Source organism: Myripristis murdjan, chromosome 8 (assembly GCF_902150065.1).
Source record: "Myripristis murdjan chromosome 8, fMyrMur1.1, whole genome shotgun sequence".
In the NCBI taxonomy this organism is placed as follows: domain Eukaryota; kingdom Metazoa; phylum Chordata; class Actinopteri; order Holocentriformes; family Holocentridae; genus Myripristis; species Myripristis murdjan.
The window spans coordinates 31603191-31626149 of NC_043987.1; the positions used below are offsets into that span (position 1 = coordinate 31603191).

General features: G+C 42.4%; 1 protein-coding gene across 1 annotated transcript; it reads left to right on the forward strand.

The window, feature by feature from the left end:
* Positions 1–11149: 11149 nt before the first annotated feature.
* Positions 11150–15633, forward strand: LOC115363838 (keratin, type I cytoskeletal 13-like). Its single transcript, XM_030058164.1, has 7 exons — positions 11150–11682; positions 12609–12691; positions 12966–13122; positions 13439–13600; positions 13858–13983; positions 14550–14773; positions 15405–15633. The coding sequence occupies exons 1-7, from the start codon at positions 11218–11220 to the stop codon at positions 15517–15519; spliced, it is 1332 nt and encodes a 443-aa protein (XP_029914024.1). The 5' UTR covers positions 11150–11217; the 3' UTR covers positions 15520–15633.
* The last annotated feature ends 7326 nt before the right edge of the window (positions 15634–22959 follow it).

Below are 22959 nucleotides of genomic sequence, written 5' to 3' on the forward strand. Positions count from 1 at the left end.
AAGATTATCACCTCCACCAAGGAGATAATTGCCGTGCCATGCCTGATGTGACTTCTCGGTGGAAATCTGTGGCCCACGGAGTGAATTTTCTACTGTTATGTTCAACCCTGACTGCTGATAATTACATTTATTAGGAGGAAGGTGGGGTGGCGGATGGGTCAATCAACATAGCTTTCTCTCAGGAGAAATTGCGTTATTACGTCAAATTACTATGTCAAATTCATGGACACAGATTGGGAATCCGAGGGCACAGTTTGCAAATTCTTTCTCAGTGTGAAAGTGTTTGAGAAAGCATGTCAGCTCTGCAGACCCGACCCGTTTAGTCGCTCGATCCCCCTCGAGGAGGCAGGCCAGGTGATGTGGTGTCACGGCGCAGCAAGGCAGCACGGGACGTTAACGTGAAGCCAAGCAGCCGGGGTGCAAAGTGTTGATCGACAATTTGACGAGGAACGCGAGATGATGGATGGAGGGCGAGAGGGATTAATGACGAGAATTCCTGAGAAGTCAACAGATGTCACGCCCCGAGGGGGGAGGAGGAGGAGGAGGAGGAGGAGGAGGAGGGAAAACAGAACAGAGGCGTCTTGTGTGGTTGTTATTTAACCAGCGCTTATCTGTGATCTGTGGTGACCTTTTTTATTGACAAAGGAATCCCAGTGGTTTCAACATCTCATCATTGGCCCCTCTCGAGACAGACCTGCATGACAAAGCCTACTCACCAGGTGTATCATTATATCTGTTGCAACATACAGCGCAACCATGTACAAAACTGATCAAAAATCACATTCAGAAACGCAAGCAAAGCCAGAATTCACTGTCCAGAGGCGGATTTGCAGGATCAGGGACCGAGGCAGGCATTACCCACGAAAACGTACACCAAAAGGAAATCCTGAACATGAAATCTTAAGTGCGTGCCGTGTAGCTGCGACACCGGAGCTCCAAACCTGAGCTGAGGACCTGCTCAGGCTTGTCCAGCAAACTGTCCGACAACACAAAAAAATGTTGAAAAATCTGAGTTGCAAGGAAACATGCAGGTTGTCGTCAGCTGAGTGTCATGCACAGATGAGACAGTTGTATCTACGGTGTGCAGATCTATCTTCCCTTACACAAACGGTGAAACTGCAGTGGCACTACACATTTTTTACAAGTAGATTCCATGATTCTCCATGAGTTTTTGCTTGACTGCCATGACCAGAGGAAGCGATTTTTTTCTAGTTGTGCTTGAAAATCTCTTTTAACACCTTCTGTGTTGTGAAAGTCTGCCTTTTTAAAAGTATTTCCTTTGCAATATGATGCCTATAATAAAAAAGACATAATAACCAGTAACGCTGATGCTAATGATGATTGTGCTGATGGTGACAGAACAGACAGTGATTATAAATATGTGCACAATAAAAATTATCGATGTGCAGATTGCACTTAATCTGCAGGTCTGGGCAGGTTTGAAGTAAAGCAGCCGTCCTCCTGATAAACCCTGAGCTCCATCAGCTGTCTAAAAAAATATCTCAGAGGTTTTAAGTTTTAATTTAAGTGTAATAGTTTAGGTTTAAGTTGAATTCTGTTTCCCTGTCAAGTTTAGACTCCAGTTTTTAGTTGCGCTGCTTAAATGTCGCAGCGTATTTGCTGTCGTGACACTCCTGAACGCATGGAGACATTTACAGGCCCTGAAAGCAGCCTCTCTAATCTTTAAAGTAAACCCTCATAAAACACTCATAACACACAATTAAGAAGTCACCTGAAAGCTCACGCTGCTCGACGTCATTTAAAAAGCAGCACAGGGACAGATGAAGGTGGAGAGAAAGGTCCGTGCAGGTGCGGGTCTCTAAATCAGAGAAAATAAGTGATCCTGGTGGATGATTTTTAAGATTTTTACATACTTGTGGATTCAGATGGCGTCAGAGCCAATCCGGGTTAGTGGTCATTTTCCAACTGGGGAGTCCAGTGCATAAAACGTATGCATGTATTGAGCTTTGGATATAAGCATCTTCCCAAAAAAAAAATGCAACTTATATTGTTGTTGTTGTTGTTTTCAAACATTAACTCACTGCAGAACAATTTATGACTGACCTGTTTCCTTGGAGCTGCACGAGGAAACATCAAAGGTTTGTGACAGTGACAGGAAACTGTGAGTCATCTGTGAGTCGGCCAGAGTTTCACCGGATTGAACTCATTCCAGATGTGAGAGGTAAAATCATTTTCTGCCACTGGAAACTAACACTTTTTATGTAAGCTACAGGTTTTAAATGGATGAGTTGGGGGTAATTTATTTTCGTTTTTTGGCACTGGTGATACCATCCCATTAGTGTTGCCTTTTTTTCTGAATGTTATAATTACAATAAGTAGTTTTGCAGTGTGGGTATGTTTCAGCCTCTGGGCTTCATCTAACCTGCTGACGGTAAACTTTAACAGCTGTCATAATGCAAGAACTTCGCCTTTGGCTTCTTTCTTTCTTTCTTTCTTTTACATGACATTTATATTTTCAGAATTCAACATGTCATGAGCTGAACAAAAAGAAGCGCGAGACGAGCACATCAGAGTGAGCAGAGGAGGAACCTAAAGGATGTGAGATATGAGGAAGCACAGTGCCGGCGGTGAGGTATCTCCTGGCCTCGTATTAACTAAAACGCGGAAACAAGTAAATCAAACTGGCGGAACGAATTATACACTATATTGTCAAAAGTATTATCGTCTGCCTTCACACGCATATGAACGTGAGTGACATCCCGTTCTTAAACCATAGGACTTATTCTGATGTCAGCCCACCCTTTGCAGCTATAACAGCTTCAACTCTTCTAGGAAGGCTTTCCACAAGGTTCAGGAGTGTGTTTATGGGAATTTTTGACCATTCTTCCAGAAGTGCATTTGTGAGGTCACACACTGATGTTGGTCGAGAAGGCCTGGCTCTCAGTCTCCGCTCTAATTCATCCCAAAGGTGTTCTATCAGGTTGAGGTCAGGCCAGTCAAGTTCTTCCACACCAAACTCGCTCATCCATGTCTTTATGGACCTTGCTTTGTGCACTAGGGCTCAGTCATGTTGGAACAGGAAGGGGCCATCTCCAAGCTGGTCCCCCAAAGCTGGGAGCATAAAATTGTCCAAAATGTCTTTGTATGCTGAAGCATTAGGCCCGTTTCCACTGAAGAAGTTCCTGGTAGTATTTGGGGGGCAGGAACTACTACAGGAACGTCCTTTCTCTCGGCCCTCTCAACTTCTGTGTCTCCACTGAGAGAGCCGAGTAGGAGGAAGGTTCCTGTAAGGTTACTGGGCTCTGGATGTGACGTAATTGTTGTGCGACCATTTTGACTGGGGCGTCAAAATGCGTGTGGTTAAAAAAGCGTGTTGTTAGCATTAACTAACATTAGCTAGCATGTTAGCGTTAGCTTGGTAGTGTTGGTCGTGTTGCTAGGGACGCCAACGCAGTAACGCTAGCGTCCGGCTATTTTGACACATGAAGTTTGGAGGTCTGTAGCTACTGACTCTGCAGAAAGTTGGCGTCCTCTGCGCACTATGCGCCTCAGCATCTGCTGGCCCCACAAGAACTTCTGCAAAAGTACGTACTATGAGATTTTTTTTCCCTTTGGACACTGCTTTGGGTGTTATGTGCTTTCACTGCCTTGTGCTGAAACCTCAATGTTCTTCAGTTTTTGCCAGACCGATCCCGTTGTGTGTTGGATCCCCACCGCTGCCAGCTCTCTCACTATATATTGCATAATGTTGACGTTGGACATTATCCTGTGCCCAGATAGTGAGCAGAGTCCGGATGTCCTCGTTTGACCAGGACTGCTGCTTGTTCTCATTTTTCTTTTCTCCGTTATTTTCCTGCTACAAAAGCGAGCTGCTGTGCTGACATCTGGACTTAGCAGCTGCAATGTCACCCCACTTATGACCATTGTTTATTGTTTATTGTTGTTATGGATCTCCATTAGTCTTCAATATGATGAAGACTATTCTTCCTGGGGTCCACATAAAGACATTTATACAAAAGAGACCTAAGTTAATCATTATCAGATACATATGCATATCTACACACATCCAATACAACATACCGTATTTCCCCAATTAATCGCCTGGGCGTTTAATACGCGAAATCAACTTGGATCAACAAGAACCAGGTGGTTATTCGCTGCAGGCCTTTATTTATTTTTGCACAAACCTGCACCAGGCCATTATTGTGAGGACAGTTACTGTCCAACATATTTTTTAGTACAAAAGTACTGTAAGACATAAGTTAAACATATCTGTACATACAAACATAGTGCAAACCGTCAAATTGGTGCACTGCGAGTCGTTCCCTCTGACACCTCCGTTTTCTGTCAAAATAAGAGTTACTCGGTTGATTTAAGATTACGGTACACCCTTTTTTCTAGCTAGCTCTCTTATTTTGACAGAAACGGAAGTGCCACACAGTTATTGTGTGTAACTGTTTACTTCTGCAAAAATAAGGTGAATAGCCTCATTTTGGGTTTACCTCAATATAGTGCAAATAATCGCCCCGGCGGTTATTCGGGTGGGCGTTTAATACGCAAAATGGGTGCAGACCCCAGGCGTTTAAAAGAACCAGGCGGCTATTTGCGGCCGGGCAATTAATTGGTGAAATACGGTGCATAGCATACATATACATTAACATTCACACATATCACACTCCTCCTCAGAGCTTGGTTAGCCCAGTCTGACCCATGGGGATATTCAGTGGTCCATTAGCAGCTAGAAACTGGCCCCGAAAGCCCCACTGAGGTGCAAGCAAAGACCGGAAGTGACCGAGGAAACACAACTGGCCTCAGCGAGCACTGGCACACCTGTGATTGGCACGGCAGTGGAAAGGTATGCTGTCAGTTTTATATTCAAAATGCAGGACCCTCAGTGTCCCACTCAAAACAGGCAGCAGAGGGTAAGAAGTCCCACGGGACGGACAGAAGCTGATCCACAGTCCCTTTCCTTTGACCGTGGGGGACAAAAAGTGTTTGTGCTTGTTTCTGCATCTGACAGAGGAGCCAGGTGAGACAGCTCAGACACAACCTGCTGTTGATGGAAAAACTACAACAGAAGCTTCCAGGCACGCTGGTCACTAAAGCGCCTTATGTCATCTAAAATAGTTTCAGTTGTAGTACCTGTGTTTATTTATTTTTAACCTCGCTCTACAGAAAGTGACGCCATGCGCTGGCTGTGCTACAGTAAATGCACAGTCTGTGTGTGCCTGTGTGTTCCTGCTGCTTTACATAAGGTCGTCCTCCGCCTCCCTCTTATGTAACTGCAGCTTATATAACTGCAGCTTGCCAGAATGCAGGTCACTGTGAATGACTGAATGTCAAAAAGCGTGACGGGTTAATGGCTGGTGGGCTTGCTGGAGCAGGTTTTGGAGGGCAGGGCAGGGCAGGGCTGCCCCGGGGTAGAGATGGGGGGACAGGGAGGGGAGGACACAGAGACAACACCTGTCAGTCACTCAGGAGGGAGATGTCAGCTGCACAGCATGAATGTCGCAGTGTTTGCTCAGTACTGGGTGTTTGCTTGTGTTTTTGTCAAACTAGCTGCTCATTACAGAAGAAGACACAAAGAGCAGGCAGGACAGACGTGATGTAGCGGGTCGTTTCCCGAAAGCACACTGCAGTGAAAGCTTTCCTTTGAGCCATAAACTTGTGCAGCACCTCCCGGCTAAAAGGCCCGGTCGGTCATCACCTGTTGATTTTAACTCTCGCACAACATCATTTGTATTGGCCATACGTTTTATTCACTACAAAAAAATCTCCTTCTTAACAAAATTGTTTCCAGAATTTTATTGAATCCATTATCATTTTCTTGATCCTAGAGGCTGATCTGCCTGATTCTGCCTTGTTTCAACACATTTATACTTGTTCTCTGAAATAAGTGAAACTGCACTGGAAACAAGTGGGATTATCTCATCCCACTGGCAGATTTTTTTTTTTTTTTTTTTTTTTACCTTGGTTGAAGAAAAATGAGATTTGAATACTGAAATGTTAGACTGTACTGATAATGAAAGATGGATTTTTTTTTTTTTTTTTTGTGCGAGAACTATGTATGTACCGACAACGCATTGTCCATTTTTTCTGAATGTAGTTTCTTCCATTACTTAAGGCACATTCCATATTATTAGGCACATATTATTTCACCAAACAGTCAGCCAATCAGGTTTTAAGCACTCCATGTGCACCAGCATCAGAAACAGAAGACCTTTTGTTGATGTTTGGGAGCTAAACCAATATTACTGAGCCAAACTTTTGAATGTTGATTGTTGATTGGTTGATTTCTGATCCTCTGCTGCCCTTTTCAGAGGAGCTTGAGGGAGGGATGGACTTCAACTCTGTGGTCTGGCTTTTGAATGTGAACCTGATTGGGCCACAGCCAGACGTCACACTCGCTGTCTCAGAGGCTGCAGGTCAAACCTGAGGAGCCTTTGTGGAATGATTTGTTTTAATACTGAGATCCTGTGTCCACAAAATGAGACCGATTGGCCCGCCACAGCGCCACCAACAGGCCAAAAAGTCTCCAAGCTTCAAGGAGCGATGTCTCGGACGCCAAAATCACTCAAATAAATAAATAAATAAATAAAAATTTTATACTCTGATGAAACCTGTATCTCTGCTGTTTCATGCGTGTTTGGGGTTGAAAAGGGGCTCCTTGTGCACCCGCCCCATGGATCTTCACCTCATGTCAAATCTGATTGGTTGATCTCAGCTGTGTACAGGAATTCAGCGACACACACGGCAATGCAGACGTAGAAAACTTCAATGTAAAAGCTGCTGCGTTCTTTGCATTCATGCTTTACGTCAGCAGCTCTCCAACTGGGGTCCGGGGGCCCCCTGGGGTCTTTGAAGGGGCTCCACAGGGTCCCCAGAAAAATTGGGAATATTATAATTTCACAATTATTTAATTGACAAGAAGTTAGCTCAGTGAAAAAATGTATAAGGATGACTATTGTGTTTGTGGGTCTCACACTCCTCACTGTTAATCTGCCAGTTATGGAATAACTAAATATGATCGTGGGGATCCCTGAGACGACTTCTTACAAAATACAGGTCTATCAAGCCGGGGGTCCTCGACACAAATAGGTTGAGAACCACTGCTTTACATCAGCTTTGTGTTGTTATTAAGTATAAAATGCATTTAGGGTTAAACTGTTATACAGTTATAAAAAAAAAAAAATGAAAATGCAATGGAAAATGGAATACAAACTTCACATGTAGCAGAAACCTTCTTTGCATGAGTTGGGATATGGATTCTGGTGATGGGGCTGAAGACAATAATAATTACTTTCTCCCTTTATGGTTGATAGTGATAGTTTTCTATATTACTTATGTCTGATTTGTCTGTGGGCCCTGAAGCGATCATTATGGAGGTTGTTTAACATAATGTTGAGAAAGCAAGGAGTCTTACAGCCCTGAGAAAATCATGTCAACTTTTCACCAACAGCTTCTGCATTTCTAATTTCTTGGGCAACCTGCTGACAAAGGTTTGCACATCAAACATGCTCAGCATCAAGTTTAATCATCTCAACACAAATCTTCACCCCTTAATAAGCAGCAGTGACAAACCAAAATGTTTTTCGTGTCTGTTAGCCCTCAAGCTCGAGCAGGATGGCAGCAGATTGTGAGAACATGCCTGCAGCAACATACCACACCGGCGACGCCCGGCTCGCCCGCTGCACCTAGACCCACAAACTGTGGAGCCTTTAACACAGACTCGACAAAATCACTCAAAATGCTCCGCGATGCATTTACATATACGAATCTACTGATGTATAAATGAGGGGATGTAAAGACGTGTAGACTGATTGATAACAAGGTGATCACATGACTTAAACGTTATGAAACATGACATTTGTTTTTGTTTTTTTTAATGCTCGTGCACGAAAATACTTATGCAAATCCATTTCTGAGGGAAAGCAGTGGGTTGATTTTTTTTTTTTTTTTTTAATGAGACTTCATTGGGGAGTGGTGTGACTTTGGCTCTGTGTAACTGCTGAAAAGAGTGAAACCATGCCATGAACTGGATGTACATTTAATATTCACACTTGGAAGAAATCAGTCATTTATGCATTTCATGTTCTCACAAGTACAAGCAGGAAGAATCCCCAAAGAAATCTGCAGCGTGCTGTCATTTGATAAAAAATTTTAAGTGACACTGTGATTAAGTTTGGGAGTTTTCGAGCCTGATTATAATGACAGATAGATAGATATCAAGAGGGGAAGAAGTTAAGTGAAATTTGCAGATAGAGGGGAAGGCCCGCCCCTTAGTTACTGTTGCTAGGTCGGACGAGATTTAAGTGCTCAGCCACGGAGAAAGTGAAGTTCAGTGATAGGATGCTCAAAAGTGTTTGTTCCTGCACTTTTAAACACACATGCCCATGACATATAGATGTATATTTTCGGTGTCTTCTGCTGAATCGAACCATGCCAGGATCGTAGAAATCTGACCTCTGCTTTTCACACGACAGCGTTCAGAAAGGCGGCTCCGCCATGTCCAGGTCACATTTTTCCAGCAGAAACGTAAAGCTTTAAACGGTTCCTTCTTTCTGTGTTCCACAATTTCGGGGGTGGGGGTGGGGGTGGAGGGCAGGTAAAGACCGCGCTCTACATATTACGGAAAAAAAAAACAAAAAAACAACAGATTCCCTTCTGAACATGCTCTTGGCGACAACTCCCCTTTGACAGGATGACCCTCAGGTAGAACCAGACTCAGGGTGTGCAATCACCTACCTCTACCAGTTGGGTGGAAACAGGAGAGAGAGAGAGACAAAGAGAGAGGGACGGGGCGTAAGGACAAACAGACAAAAAAAGAAGAAGAGGAAAGAGGAAGATTAGGAAAGAGGAAAGTGCTCAGAGCATGATATGGAGTCCCCCGACAGTCTAGGGCTGGTCCAGGTCAACCTGGGCCGACTCTAACTATACGCTTTGTCAAAAAGGAAGGTCTTAAGTCTACTCTTAAAAGTAGAGAGAGAATCTGCCCTCTGAACTGAGACAGGAAGTTTGTTCCACAAACGTGGAGCCTGGAATTGGAAGGATCTGCCTCCCAATCTAGTTTTAGAGATTTTGGGAACCACCAATAAACCTGCATTCTGGGAGCGCAGTGCTCTGGAAGGGTGATAAGGATCTATGAGCTCTTTCTTTTTTTACTTTTGTAAAAAAAAAAAAAAAAAAAAAAAAAAAAGTAATAATAAAAGTAAATACAAAGTAATAATAAAAAGTAATAAGGGTAAAAAGCAACTATGAGCTCTTTCTTTTTTAACTTTTGTAGAAAAAGGTAATAATAAAAGTAATAAAAAAGTAATAATAAGTAATAAAGGTTATGAGGAACTATGAGGTCTTTCTTTTTTTTTTTTTAACTTTTGTACAGTAACAGCAGAAGATGAGGGGCAACAGATAATAATCTGAGTTTATAGATAACATACAGCCTTTGTTGAGATTGTGTGTGCACAGAAGTCACATGTTGATCAAAACTGAGTCTATTGTCCAGAGTGAGTCTGAGGTATGTGAAATGATCGACCTGTTGGATGAATGAATGGAAAGTGGATCCAGACCAGTATGAGGAGCATTGATGACCAGTTCTTCTGTTTTGTCCACATTCAACTGTAAACCGCTGTCTGTGCACCACTGTGTGAAATGAGAGACTGTGTATTGGTAACCTGTAACAGACTTATGGTCATTGTGTAATGCAAGAATGGCAGTATCATCAGAATATTTAAAGTATGTGATGTTAGTGTGAGGGATAGTCAGTGTTTGGCGAGCTAATTGGAAAACCCTAACCCTAACCCCTAACCCTAACTAAGCTACCACTTACTTTGCATTAAATGAAGCTTCACTACACTGAAGCTCCCCTCCAGAGAAATGTAGCAAGCTGAGCAACAATACAGTGACAAAATGTAGCTTAACTACATCAAAGCTACCTTTTTTTTTTTTTTTTTTTTTTTTTTTTTTTTAACATTGAACCCGCTTCATTCCAAGTCATTGCTCTCATTATGATCACTAAAACTGTCAGTCAAACAGTTTGTTCAGTTCAATAGTTGATGAAACTGGGTTCGCTCTTCTGTTACTGCTACAAACCCTGGCAACAAAAACAAACAACATGCTTCACATGATAACACAAAGCAGGTGGTGTGTATATGCTAATGTGCGGGAACTGTGTATGTTAGTGTGTGTGTGTTTGTGTATGTGTGTACACGTGTTTTTGCATGAAGTTTCTGCCTTTGTGTTCCAAAGTGTTTTCCTTATTAGCGATACACGGGCCAAGCGTACTGATCTTTCTTACAGCAGCTGCTTGTTCATGATGATGATGATAATGATAATGCTGTACCTACTTTGACGGTAATGTAGTAATGATTTATCAGTGTTTCTCAAAACAAACTTAATCCTAATCTCACTTGAGCTACAAGGATTAGAAAACCATTCAGAGAGATTAAAAAATACTTCATGCACAGTGAATGCTTACAGGACGCCAGCGCTGAATCACATCTCTGCTGTGAAGTGATCTCACGCCAGCTTGGATTCTTTTACTGCAAACACGATGAGCCTCGGTGTCTGACCTCCCTGCTTATTGTAGCTGCTGTTTACTCAAGATTAGACCGGGCTTTAAATCTGCTCCTGCAGGTCACAAGGGCCCATGTCAGTCAAACAAGTGGTTTACTCTTTAAACCAGTTTTACAGCAGGATAGACCATTGCCAAGAGTTACCCAACACTGTGGTTAAAAGAAAAAAAAAAAAAAGAAAAAGAAGAAAAAAACAGCTTGCGGTAAAGTTGTGACTGTTCCCTCCCTTAATAACCACTGATCAGTTTAATGGGATTTTTCATGCTGGCAATGCCTATTATAAAGTTCAGCTCAAATTATAGTGTTAAATGTAAATGTCAGCCTGGTCTGGGCTTGCCCCCCCACCAGCACATCACGCAGGATTTACTCTCGTCTTTTGCTCTTTTGATGTCAAATCAGAGTTGGCACGGGCAATCCCTCTATTGAGTGAAAGTACAGCAGATGGATGGACATGGTGTCAGTTCTTCGCCACACCCAGTGGCTTTTGTACAAGTTAAACAACGCCAGGTGTCTCCTCCCATCTTTGGCACAACTTCTCCTTCCCTCTCTCGATCTCTACTCCCCCCCCAAAAGTCATTGAGGTATATAAAAAACACCTCTGTCCTCAGCTTCTTCAGTCTCTCCTCTCCAGTCAGGGCAGACAGACAGCCACCTGCATCACCAGCATCCTCATCACACCGGCAACATGAGCATCACAGGCAGCAGAAGCACCCTCAGTGCCCGTATGTCCGGCGGTCAGTACCGCTCATCATCCGCCAGTGTGGCCGGTGGCGCTATACTTGGAGGGCTTAAAATCTCCGGTGTCGGTTCCAGGTTTTCCGGTGCAGGTATGAGCTATGGTTTGGGTGGTGCTGGCTACGCTGCCGGTGCTGGCTACTCTGCCGGTGGTGGCTACATCGGAGGCGGTGGCTACTCCGGCGGCGGTGGAGGTGGCGGGTTTGCCGACAGCTTTGACATTTCCACCAACGAGAAGGCCACCATGCAGAACCTGAACGACCGTCTGGCCTCCTACCTGGAGAAGGTCCGCAACCTGGAGAAGGCCAACGCTGAGCTGGAGCTGAAGATCAGGCAGTTCCTGGAGAGCAAGGTCTCGCCTGCTGCCCGAGACTACTCAGCCTTCTTTGTCACCATCGCCGATCTCCAGGGCAAGGTAGGCCCCTTGTCACAGAGACTATGCCACGCTTTTCTTATCAGTCTAAATGTTTGATATACCTGCTGCTGCTATCACCACTGCTGGGTGAAAACCTCTTAATTCTCTTAAATCACCAACTTTGTGAGGAAAAAGTTCACGCAGGAGATTTTTATTCACCCACTGAGAAGCATTTACTTCAGTACGTTGTCATGTTGTGGGTACGTGTTAAAGAAATGCTGATGGAGCTTTGGAGGCAAAAGATGAAACAGTACTGCAGGCGTTAGGGCATTCATTTCACATCAGGCCGTCTGCACTTTCATTGGAATGCGTCGTGCCTGAGGACATCCAGCGAAGGCACACGTTTGGTCATACGCACATCCCGAATCAAAAGAAAACGTGACATTCCACTGATCCCAGGCCATTTCTCTCAGTGCAGGTGGCGATCTTGGTACATTGAAGTTTTATATTTGTTCTGTAATAAGTGACAGGAATAACGATTCACTTTAAAGACGCTTCAAAGGAAAAACGACGATGCCTGAGAAAACATGGGCGGGAGGATTGCACAATCGAAGTCGCAATCAAAGTAACAAAACCCTTGAGGTGATTTTCCGAGTGTCACCTGATACCAGGCAGCAGCCAGTCCTTTTATGCAACCGGCTATTGTTTTCCTGTCAACAGAGCTGTGACAGAGAGTGTGGGCTGGGCCTATAGCATCACATAAACAGCAGTCAACATGTCATCATGTGTGTGTTGATATACACCGCAGCTGACGGTGAACAATTTCAGATGTAACCCCAAATCTTTTGAGTCTCAACACAATAAACCAGCACAATTACAATTAAAAAAAAATCACAAAATGCAGCGTAGCAACAGCTGGTGAAGGGTAAAGCTTCATATTAAAAAGTAACTCCCTCCCTTGTTTTTTTCCTCTCTCTTTCCACCAGATCCAGGACGCCACCCGCATCAATGGCGCCATCTACCTCTCCATCGACAACGCCAAGCTCGCTGCTGACGACTTCAGGGTCAAGTGAGTGAAGTCATTTTTGTTTTTGAGGTTGATGGTCATTAATGGCACAAACAGAAAAATCCATAGGATCTGACATTGCAGTTCTTTGCACCGTGTTCCACGGTTCACACGGTAGCTCGGTTCAAAAGACGCATGTTCTAATAAATCAGGTATATCTTTAAAATACCTTTCCTCTTCTCTCCTGTCCTGTTCTGTCCTGACGTCATGCAGGCGCTCTCCTTCAAAATCATGTTCTAACTTTACGAATAAAGAATAAAAACTTTCTTCTGCACAGGTATGAGAACGAGCTGGCCATGCGTCAGTCGGTGGAGGCTGACATCGCGGGGCTGAGGAAGCTCCTGGATGAGCTGACTCTGATCAGAACCGACCTGGAGATGCAGATCGAGGGCCTGAGAGAGGAGTTGGTCTTCCTCAAGAAGAACCACGAAGAGGTCAGTGGTCTCTGGGTCTTCTAAAGTTTTCCTTCACAGATCTTTCTTGAGTCTCATCAGTTCTGTAGACCAGCTAACCCCTCTATCACATGTGTATGAAACCTAGAACCTGTTCTGTGATGTGTAGTGGATTAAATCATAGTTAAAAAGTCCCAAAACAGTGTCCAGACTGCAGTTTGACAACCAAAATGCTAAGTTTGCATGGTGTCTTTGGAATCACTGGCGTTCCTTGTAGAAGGTAGACATGCGAGAGATTTTCTTTGATTTTATTGGCGACATTTTCTTTAACATCTCCTTTGCGTCTTTGCTGCTGCAGGAGCTGCTGGCCATGCGAGCCCAGATGAGCGGCCAGGTCCATGTGGAGGTGGACGCTGCTCCTCAGGAGGACCTCACCAAGGTTATCGCCGAGATCAGGGAGCACTACGAGTCTGTCGCTACAAAGAACCGCAGGGATCTGGAGAGCTGGTTCCAGACCCAGGTAATGTGATGTGGGTTAGACGGCATAGTGCAGCTCGTTCTTGCTTTTTTATTTGAACCAGGGTGATTGGAAGACCTCAGAATTCCTAAATCAATTTTATATATATTCCCATTTTGATTTGCCCTAAAACACAATGTTTTGTTACTCACCAGACTTGCGAGTCGCATGTAATTTGTACCAGCATTTGGCATCATATTCACACACTTAAGTCTGTAATATAATTGTTCCATATTCATGTGCCTTTTGTTTCCACACAGAGTGAGGCGCTGAACAAAGAAGTCGCTATCAGCACAGAAACCCTGCAGACATCGCGGTCAGAGGTCACCGAGGTGAAGCGCACGCTGCAGAGCCTGGAGATCGAGCTGCAGTCACAGCTGAGCATGGCAAGTCACACACACAGCTGACATTTTCAAGTGATGTTGGAAACAGGGTGTAAATAACTGAGGCCTGTGGTGCCGAGCTGCTGCCTGCATCCTTTAGTGAAACTGAAAAACTGAACTAAACAGGCTCTTTCTGACATCAGGCCAAACGCTGTTTTATGCTATTTTTTAAGATCATGCTACAATTTTATATTATGAAACTGTCAACTTGGAATTTTTAGGTTCTGTCTGACAATTTGAGTTATTCACATATTCTTATTCTGACACCTTATTAATATTATGTGTGGTGTTAAATTATGTTTTTCTCTGCACTGCATGTCAGTTTTGCTTTTACCTTACAAATCCAGGGCATTGAATATTTATGCTCATTTTGCTCGATGTTAAACATGACCTCCTCCTCCTGCATGTTACCATCTGTTAAGGTCTTGTGGGGCGGCTGACTTTTGACTTGGTCATCTGAGGAACAGAAGCTGGAGTCCACTTGATTGCATCCTCAATTAATTGGCAATAGTTTGACCATGACAACTGTTTGTGTTATAACCGGTCCCTGTTGTTTCTCTGCCCTGCAGAAAGCGTCTTTGGAGGGCACGCTGGCTGAGACACAGAGCCGATACGCCATGATGCTGACGGGCTTCCAGGCCCAGGTGACCAGCCTGGAGGAGCAGCTGGTGCAGCTGAGGGCCGACCTGGAGCGGCAGGGCCACGAATACCAGATGCTGCTGGACATCAAGACCAGGCTGGAGATGGAGATCGCCGAGTACAGGAGGCTGCTGGACGGAGAGGCGAGCAGCAGGTGAGACAGAGTTTCCTCTCTGTGATGTGGCAGCCTCACAGCTGCATGCTGCCACCTGAGCTTCAATGCTCAGACCTCACATTCAGCGCACACACAGCAACAATCTGCAGAAAGATTAAACTGATTAGGGTTAGGGTTAGGGTTAGGTTTGAAAGTGAAAGTTCCTTCCTGATCTCAGCGACATAAAAACTATCAAACCTGCAATGAATTTTATTCTCTTTGCAAATTTTATATACTCATTTCAGTTTGTTCCTGAATAACTAATTAGTAGGTATTCATTCAAAAATAATATTTCTCATTAGCCCGGGTTTCAGTCGTGTTTTTTTTTTGCGTGCCACAAGGGTGTAAATGCTGTTTGAGAAGCTGACAACAATACTGAGTAACTAGTTTTCTGGCATGAAAATGAAAAGCTTTAAATGCTTTGAATATTGGCATGAAATGTGATACAAAACCAGCAACATCAGCCTTCAAAAACCCATATCCGCCAATCTTGTCAGCAGGTGCACATATTAGAATCACTAAGTGTTAGGTTGTGTTTGCAGTTTTTATTTAATACTGACTCACACTTCACTGTTGCACTGATGTATTGAGGTGTGAAAGTAAAAACACATTTTTTTCCCTCTTCCCTCAGCATTTCCACCACCACCAGCTCCAGCACAACCCGCAAAGTGGTGACCATCGTGGAGGAGGTGGTGGACGGCCAGGTGGTCAGCTCCTCCCAAGAGGTCATCAACCAGACCCTGTGAGATCCTGCAGGGGGCGCTCCTCTCAACACTGTCAAACTGCTGATAACCTGACACCAACAACTCAAGAAAACAAAAAGCCAAATAAAAAGTTTTGTGCAGTGTTGAAACTTCAAACGTTTATTGTGTCTTTTGTCCAAATGCTGTGGAAAAACTCAGAGGAGCACAACAAAGTCCTCATGACTCGGTTTCACTGTTGGAGACTTGGAGGTGAGGAGTGTGTGCTACACCGCAAAAAAAAAAAAAAAAAAAAAAAAAAAAATCTGTTTATTATGCACCACTATTATTATACCACTAACTTCACAACACAAACTCCCCCAAACTACAACCAAAATAAAATACAAAATTACCAGAAGATTCACATAAAAAGAGACAAAATATAAGGAAACAATATATTTTTGAAAATGACAAGGTAACTGTATCTGTAATTATTAAGATTTTATATTTACAGGCCAGATCAGGAATGTTGTGTCAGATTTCTTGAGGTAAGATGCCTTAATACTGAACACAAATCAAAATATAAAAATAAAATGTCAAGGTAATTGATATCAGGGTCTCTACAGGGCAAAAATCACTTCAAACAGGGGCAGCAGCTTATTCAAGTTAATCCTCCTATTATGTTTGGGGCCAATTTGATCCCATTCAATGGTTAACGTCTCTAAATAAACAACTTTTTTTTTTTTTTGCTTCATATTTAATGTAATGGGTATCGGTTATAAATAACAACAATCTGTGCTTAGAAATAATATAAAGCCATTAGAACACCAAAAATTAACATTTCTTTACAATTTTAGGTCAATCAGTGAGATTTTATGGTGATTTGCATATTTTTCCATAGTGGCGTAAGAGGAATACTGGTATGAGGGACGAAAAATGACAAAACAATAAATAAATGAATAAATAAATAAATACGCATATAAATATAGAAATGCATAAATAATTAAATTAATGAATATTTCTACATTTATTTATTTATTTATTTCTGTTTTTATTCATGCATTTATTTATTTATTTGTGTATTTATACATTTATGCATGTATTTATTTATTTATTTTTACATTTATTTATTTATTCATTTCTACATTTATTTATTCATTTATTTATTTATATATTTATTTTTACATTTATTTATTTATACTTTTATTTATTTCTACATTTATTCATTTATTTATTCCTTCTTTTATTTCTACATTTATTTATTTATTTCTACATTTATTTATTTATTCCTACATTTATTTCTGTATTTCTACATTTCCACATTTATTTATTTCTGTATTTCTGTGTCGTATGTTAATAAGGTGGGCGGTTCTTACATTAGTCTTAAGCACGATTGGTTTGTGGGTGTGATCCTATCCACTGCTACTGCCTGGACTGGCAGTAGCAGTGGATAGCAGTGGACTAGCTAACTACTAGGGCATTAACAACGCCAGACTTTTCCACGTCGTCGACGTTACGTCGACCCGTCAACACCGGGAGATTTTTGGGGGGCTAGCAGGGCTCTAATCGGAGGGAGGGATGGGTTGTAGTGGAGCGCCGACCGGGCGACCGGGGGGTGAGGAGGCTGCAGTGGAGTGCCGACCGTGTGTGTAGTCGGACTACTGGAAGTAGTCGGTGGGTGCATGATTTACCACATCATTCGCCAGTGACCTTAAATCACTGACGATGGCTCTCAAAACGCTTTCCATTGCGTTTTACACAGTAGCTAGTAGGGCATTAATGTAAACATCGACCCGTCGAAAGTCGAAGAAACACCCACACACCCACACACCCACCCCCACACACACGGTCGGCGCTCCACTGCAGCCTCCTCACCCCCTGGTCGCCCGGTCGGCGCTCCACTACAACCCCTCCCTCCCTCCGGTTAGAGCCCCGCTAGCCCCCCAAAAATCTCCCGGTGTTGACGGGTCGACGTAACGTCGACGACGTGGAGAAGTCTGGCGTTGTTCATGCCCTAGCAGCTAGCAAGTCCACTGCTATCCACTGCTACTGCCAGTCCAGGCAGTAGCAGTGGATAGGATCACACCCACAAACCAATCGTGCTTAAGACTAATGTAAGAACCGCCCACCTTATTAACATACGACACAGAAATACAGAAATAAATAAATGTGGAAATGTAGAAATACAGAAATAAATGTAGGAATAAATAAATAAATGTAGAAATAAATAAATAAATGTAGAAATAAAAGAAGGAATAAATAAATGAATAAATGTAGAAATAAATAAAAGTATAAATAAATAAATGTAAAAATAAATATATAAATAAATAAATGAATAAATAAATGTAGAAATTAATAAATAAATAAATAAATAAATGTAAAAATAAATAAATAAATACATGCATAAATGTATAAATACACAAATAAATAAATAAATGCATGAATAAAAACAGAAATAAATAAATAAATAAATGTAGAAATATTTATTAATTTAATTATTTATGCATTTCTATATTTATATGCGTATTTATTTATTTATTCATTTATTTATTGTTTTGTCATTTTTCGTCCCTCATATACTGGATGTGTAAGTTACGTTTTATTTAAAGGGCTGTTTAGGTCGTCAACAAAGAAACATAAAGTACCTGACACATAAACTTTGGTAACAATTTTAATTCTAATAATTTTGTGGAGGTTTAAACTGCTGGGGTCAAACTGAGCCCAAACATAAAAGACGTTGATAAATTTGAAGATAACAGGAGGGTTAAGTCAATTTGGGGGTCCAGAACATGAAAAAAGTCTGAACCCCCTCTGGACTGTAATAGTGAGATGCAGCATCATCACCAAAAAGGATTTTCATCCCTGACTGTCAAATCAGAGCAGAGGATGCTGCAGTTATGAAAAAAAAAAAAAAGGGTGGGGAAGCCTTACAGCTGCAACACACGACTTGTGTTCTGACTGATGGTGACGCTGTTTGCATGTGCAGAGCTGCGTCTGAGGGGCTGGCTGCACCGCAGCTCAACATGCAGCTCCATGTGCACGCGTTTGTTCCACCATCTTTACTCAGAGCGAGGAGTTAAGAGAAGCCGGGGCGGAGACGGATGTTTTCTGCAATCCTCAAATTACACCGACATTCTTTATTTGCCTTCAAACCAGCTTTTCATCTTTACCCTGTGGGGGCGAGATCACTTCACACACACTCATACACACACAGGAACTAATAAGCACCCTGCATTTGTTTCTCTGAAAGCCCTGGTCTTCATGACGACTGAACACGTCTTAACAGACTTTAGAGTCTTTTATTTGTGTCTTGTTTTCTGTCCTCAGCTCAGTGTTACTGGCTGTGGCCTGCTAACTCTTTTTTTTTTTTTTCAGACACATACTACTAAATACTATTCTACTCTCTGTTTGAAAAGGTCGCTCAGTGCAGCGCTTCCCACTGCTGGTAAACGTGAAGCACACACACAGAGAGAATGCAGGTAGGGCGAGATGTGCTTTCCCTGCACAGAAAACACACAGATCTGGATTTTTATCTTCAGAAGTGTCATAATTTGACATATTTAAACACAAACTGCACCAGAGCTGCTGCATATTTTCCCCAGTTCAGATGCTCTTGGGTAAAATCTGCTTTAGTGAATAAAGACTCAAATAAGTGAGGTGTAAAAAAATAAAATAAAAAAAAAAAAAGTCAAACTGTGCTGGAGGTGCACACTAAGTAAATCTGGACCTGTGTCTAATGAGCAGTTGCTAGCAGGCCGAGCCCTCATGAATCGCCACACCTACATTTTTTTTAATTACATGGTGTTTCTGAGGATCCAGGCTGCTAGGAAGAGCCTGGTCTCCTCTAAACTTACACAGTGCTGCTGATTACACTCCACATTTCCAAACTTAGGATCAGATTTATTCAGCGTGCACTTTAAGCACAATTTGTCCATGATTTTTTTTTTTTTTTTTTTGCACCTCAGTTATTGAGAAAAGAGTTGTGATCTGGTGTCTGCAGTGAATTAAATTTTTCTTCCATGCTTCAGAAATGTTCAGCATCCATAAATTAAAAGATAAACAACTAGCCAGTCTAAAAGATACTGTTTTTGCCGCAATGCATGATGACATAATGAATTAATTGGATTCACTTTGACCAGCACTCTTGGGCCACAGGTGGGACAAGCACCGACTCCAGTAAATCAGACAGAGACCTGGCCCGAACCCACTGAATTACAGTGGGGATCATCGGGTCAGGTCATCAGTAAATGCAGTTAAATATGTTTTAAATATTTGCAGGTATGATGAGGTGCCGTGAATGAAAATGTCCACTTACTGCACACTGCACAAATGCAGATATAAAAACAAATATATACACCAAATCAGATCACAAAAACACTATAAGCACAGTGTGTGTCCATGCACTGTGTTGTGTGAAGGGGCAGCAGGAGGGTCGGTGGTCGGTGAGTTAAAATTGAGCTGCATTTTGTCTTCAACAGGGCTCACGTCGAGGAAAGGAAGGCAACCAGAGAGGGAGGAGAGACAAACAGAATCAAGACATCTTCCCGCAGTAGTGGAGCACAAGAATGAATCAGAGCTGACAACACAAACACAAAACGTATATAACAATAATAATAATAATACATTTTATTTATAGGGCACTTTTCAAGCAATAAGCCCAAAGTCCAAAGTACAGTCGCAAGGGCTAAACCTACGCATATACACACAAGTTAAAAAGCATATGCAACCTTAGGGACAACTGCAAGAGTTAAAAACCAAACAAACAAAAAGACATAAAGACGATACTATCAGGAAAGCCATTTTGCAGAAGTGAGTTATAAGACGAGATTTAAAAGCAGCATCAGAGTCAGCTGACCTGATGCTCGGTGGAAGGCCGAGCCAGAGCCGAGGAGCCAGACAGAGATTCTGATTGGCTCTCTGGATGTCTCACAGACAGATGAGCTGACAAGTCGCCTTAAAACGAACAGAAAAAAAAAAAAACATGAATGAAGCCAGAGGATACGATACAGAGAGTCAGTGTAAAACAGGACAGCTTCTGATTGGCCAGTGTGGACGACAGACGAAAACTGATGAGTGAGGCAGAGACGACGGTGCAGGTTGTCCTCCTGCTCGGACTTTAAACTTCATTTTCCTTCTGTCTCTGTCAAAGTCAGAGTCCATGTGAGGTGAGGCGTCACAGATGTCCCGGCTCGCAGCCAAGAACAGGGTTTAATCACATCCGGCCTAATTAAAGACCAGGAGCCTGTTGCTTTATGGCACTGTGACAGAGATTCCAGTGAACAGTATTCTGTGATTCAGTTGTCAGCGAAGGCTGTAATAAAATTCCCCTCGTTTATAACCGTACGGAGCACCACCTCCAACGGGACAAATGTCCATTTCGAAAACAGGAAGCTCACGCCACAGTCAAATATGACAATGAACTGCAGTCACTGTGGGCAGAAAAAAAAAAAAAGTTAGGCAAAAATTATGAAGTCACAATTTCTGGATTTTTTTTCCCCTCATAAACTGACGATTTAAATCTTGGAAATTCTGCATTTTTTCTCGAAACATCACCACCCGTCCCCCGGATCCATAATTTTTCCCTTCTACAATGGGGGGGTCATCAGCTGTATAAGAGATTAAGAAAGATAAGCATAAGAACAGGTGTTTTTTTTTTTTTTCCTCATAAATTTATCACTTAAATCTCAGAGAATATCAGAGCTTTTTTTCTTCTAAATCTACAACTTTAATCTCAGAAATTCTTTTTTTTCCCCTCAGAATATTACCCCCCTACCCCGGTTCCATATTTTTTTTTTTTTTCTCCCTACAGCGACCATTGTGCACTGCCAAAGTCAAATATGTCTAAAAATTACCTTTGCAAAAATGTTAAGGTACTTAAGATTCATGGGTGATGTGATGTGAGTTGAAAAATACCAAACCATTTCTTAAAGGCTGCAACCTGACCTACAGCCTGTTTATTCATATAATTACAGGTATTTGTGAAAGCACCACCAGATCTTTTCTTCCAGGTGCAAGGATACCATGAGGAAGTTCCCTGCAGACGCTCCCTGCCGGATCTACTTTCCAATTTAAATGGGAAATTGATGAGAGAAGGAGCTGTTTCTCTCTCAAAAGATGGGACTTGTTGCTTTTTTTCCTCCTTGTTGGCGGTGGTTCATGTGCTGAAAGTGTTGTTAGTTGTTTTGCTATGAAAGTGAATGAAGAGACTCATATCATGTGCAGGTAATTATACAACCCAACACGGTGGAAAAGTTGAATTCTGCTTTTAAAAGTAGCTTGTAGAGTTGTGGAATGTTTACAAAAAAAAAAAAAAAAAATGAAGGCGCTCATTTTGTTTCTTAGCATGACGGAAAATGGAGAGAAAATGTCAAACTACAACATGAATCCACCTCGTTGATAAAAGAGCAGGACTCCCAGCTGCCTTGTGCCGTCAGATCACTGACCTGTCAAACAAACCAATCCCTGACTGTATGCAAACAATATGAAAATACATACAGACAGACGCTGCTGGCTGTGTATTACTGCAGATTGTTATCAGGTTTTATGCTTTTCCAGAGAACGGGAAATGATAAGTATTGGTTTCACTAAACAAAAAGCTCTGTTGAGGCTGCTGTGAGGTGAGGCTCTTACAGGACCTGGGACCGGTAATCCTTTAATATGAGGGAGATAAAGAGAGGGGGGGAGAGAGAGAGAGACAGAGAGGGAGACACACCCTAACCCTAACCCGTAAAACTGTCCAGCAAATAAAGTCTTGGACCATTCAGAAAGTCGAGACTGCAGGTCAGCTCGGAGTCACAGAGTCAATCTTCCATTTGAACACAACAAAGGGCCACACATGAGACTCGTTTCCTTGTAGGTCAACGGTAAAAGAAGCCAGGTTATCATGGTGCTGCCCTTTGAAGATTTGCCTTTGATATTTATGCAAATCCTTGTTTGAAAAAGCTCATAGAGGAAGTATAAGTGCTGCAAAATCCTGACAAAAAAGTCTCACTGAATGGTATTGAAAGGTTCATACAGTGACTGCCAGCAATAGAAAACTGTACACTAACATGGCAGCTCTAAGGAAATAAAGTTTGCATTTGAATTGATATCACAGACACTGTCTAGCAAAAATGGCACATTGCAGTAGAAGTGCCAATATGTGGCCTTTAAGTCGAATAATGTAGATCGTTGCCACAAAGCACAAAACACTTGTAATTCGAGACAGCTTCAGACGGTATCATCAAAAAAAATTGTACATTAAACTCTGCTGCTGAAAAGCAGGGCCCATAAAGCGCTGCCAATTTCCTGCATGGTTCGCCTTTTTGTCGGAGTGAACAAAGACCCAGTGAAGAACAGACACAAGGGGTTTCATTGTCTCTTTACACAATAACAGCAGCAAGCTGTCGCTGTGCAGGCTCTACAGCAAACATTACACTGGAACAACAGACAGGTACAGACAGGCAGAGAGGAATCCAGGCAGAGGCAAGGGGGCTGGAGCTGGGGTCTTCAGACTGCAAGGCTTTG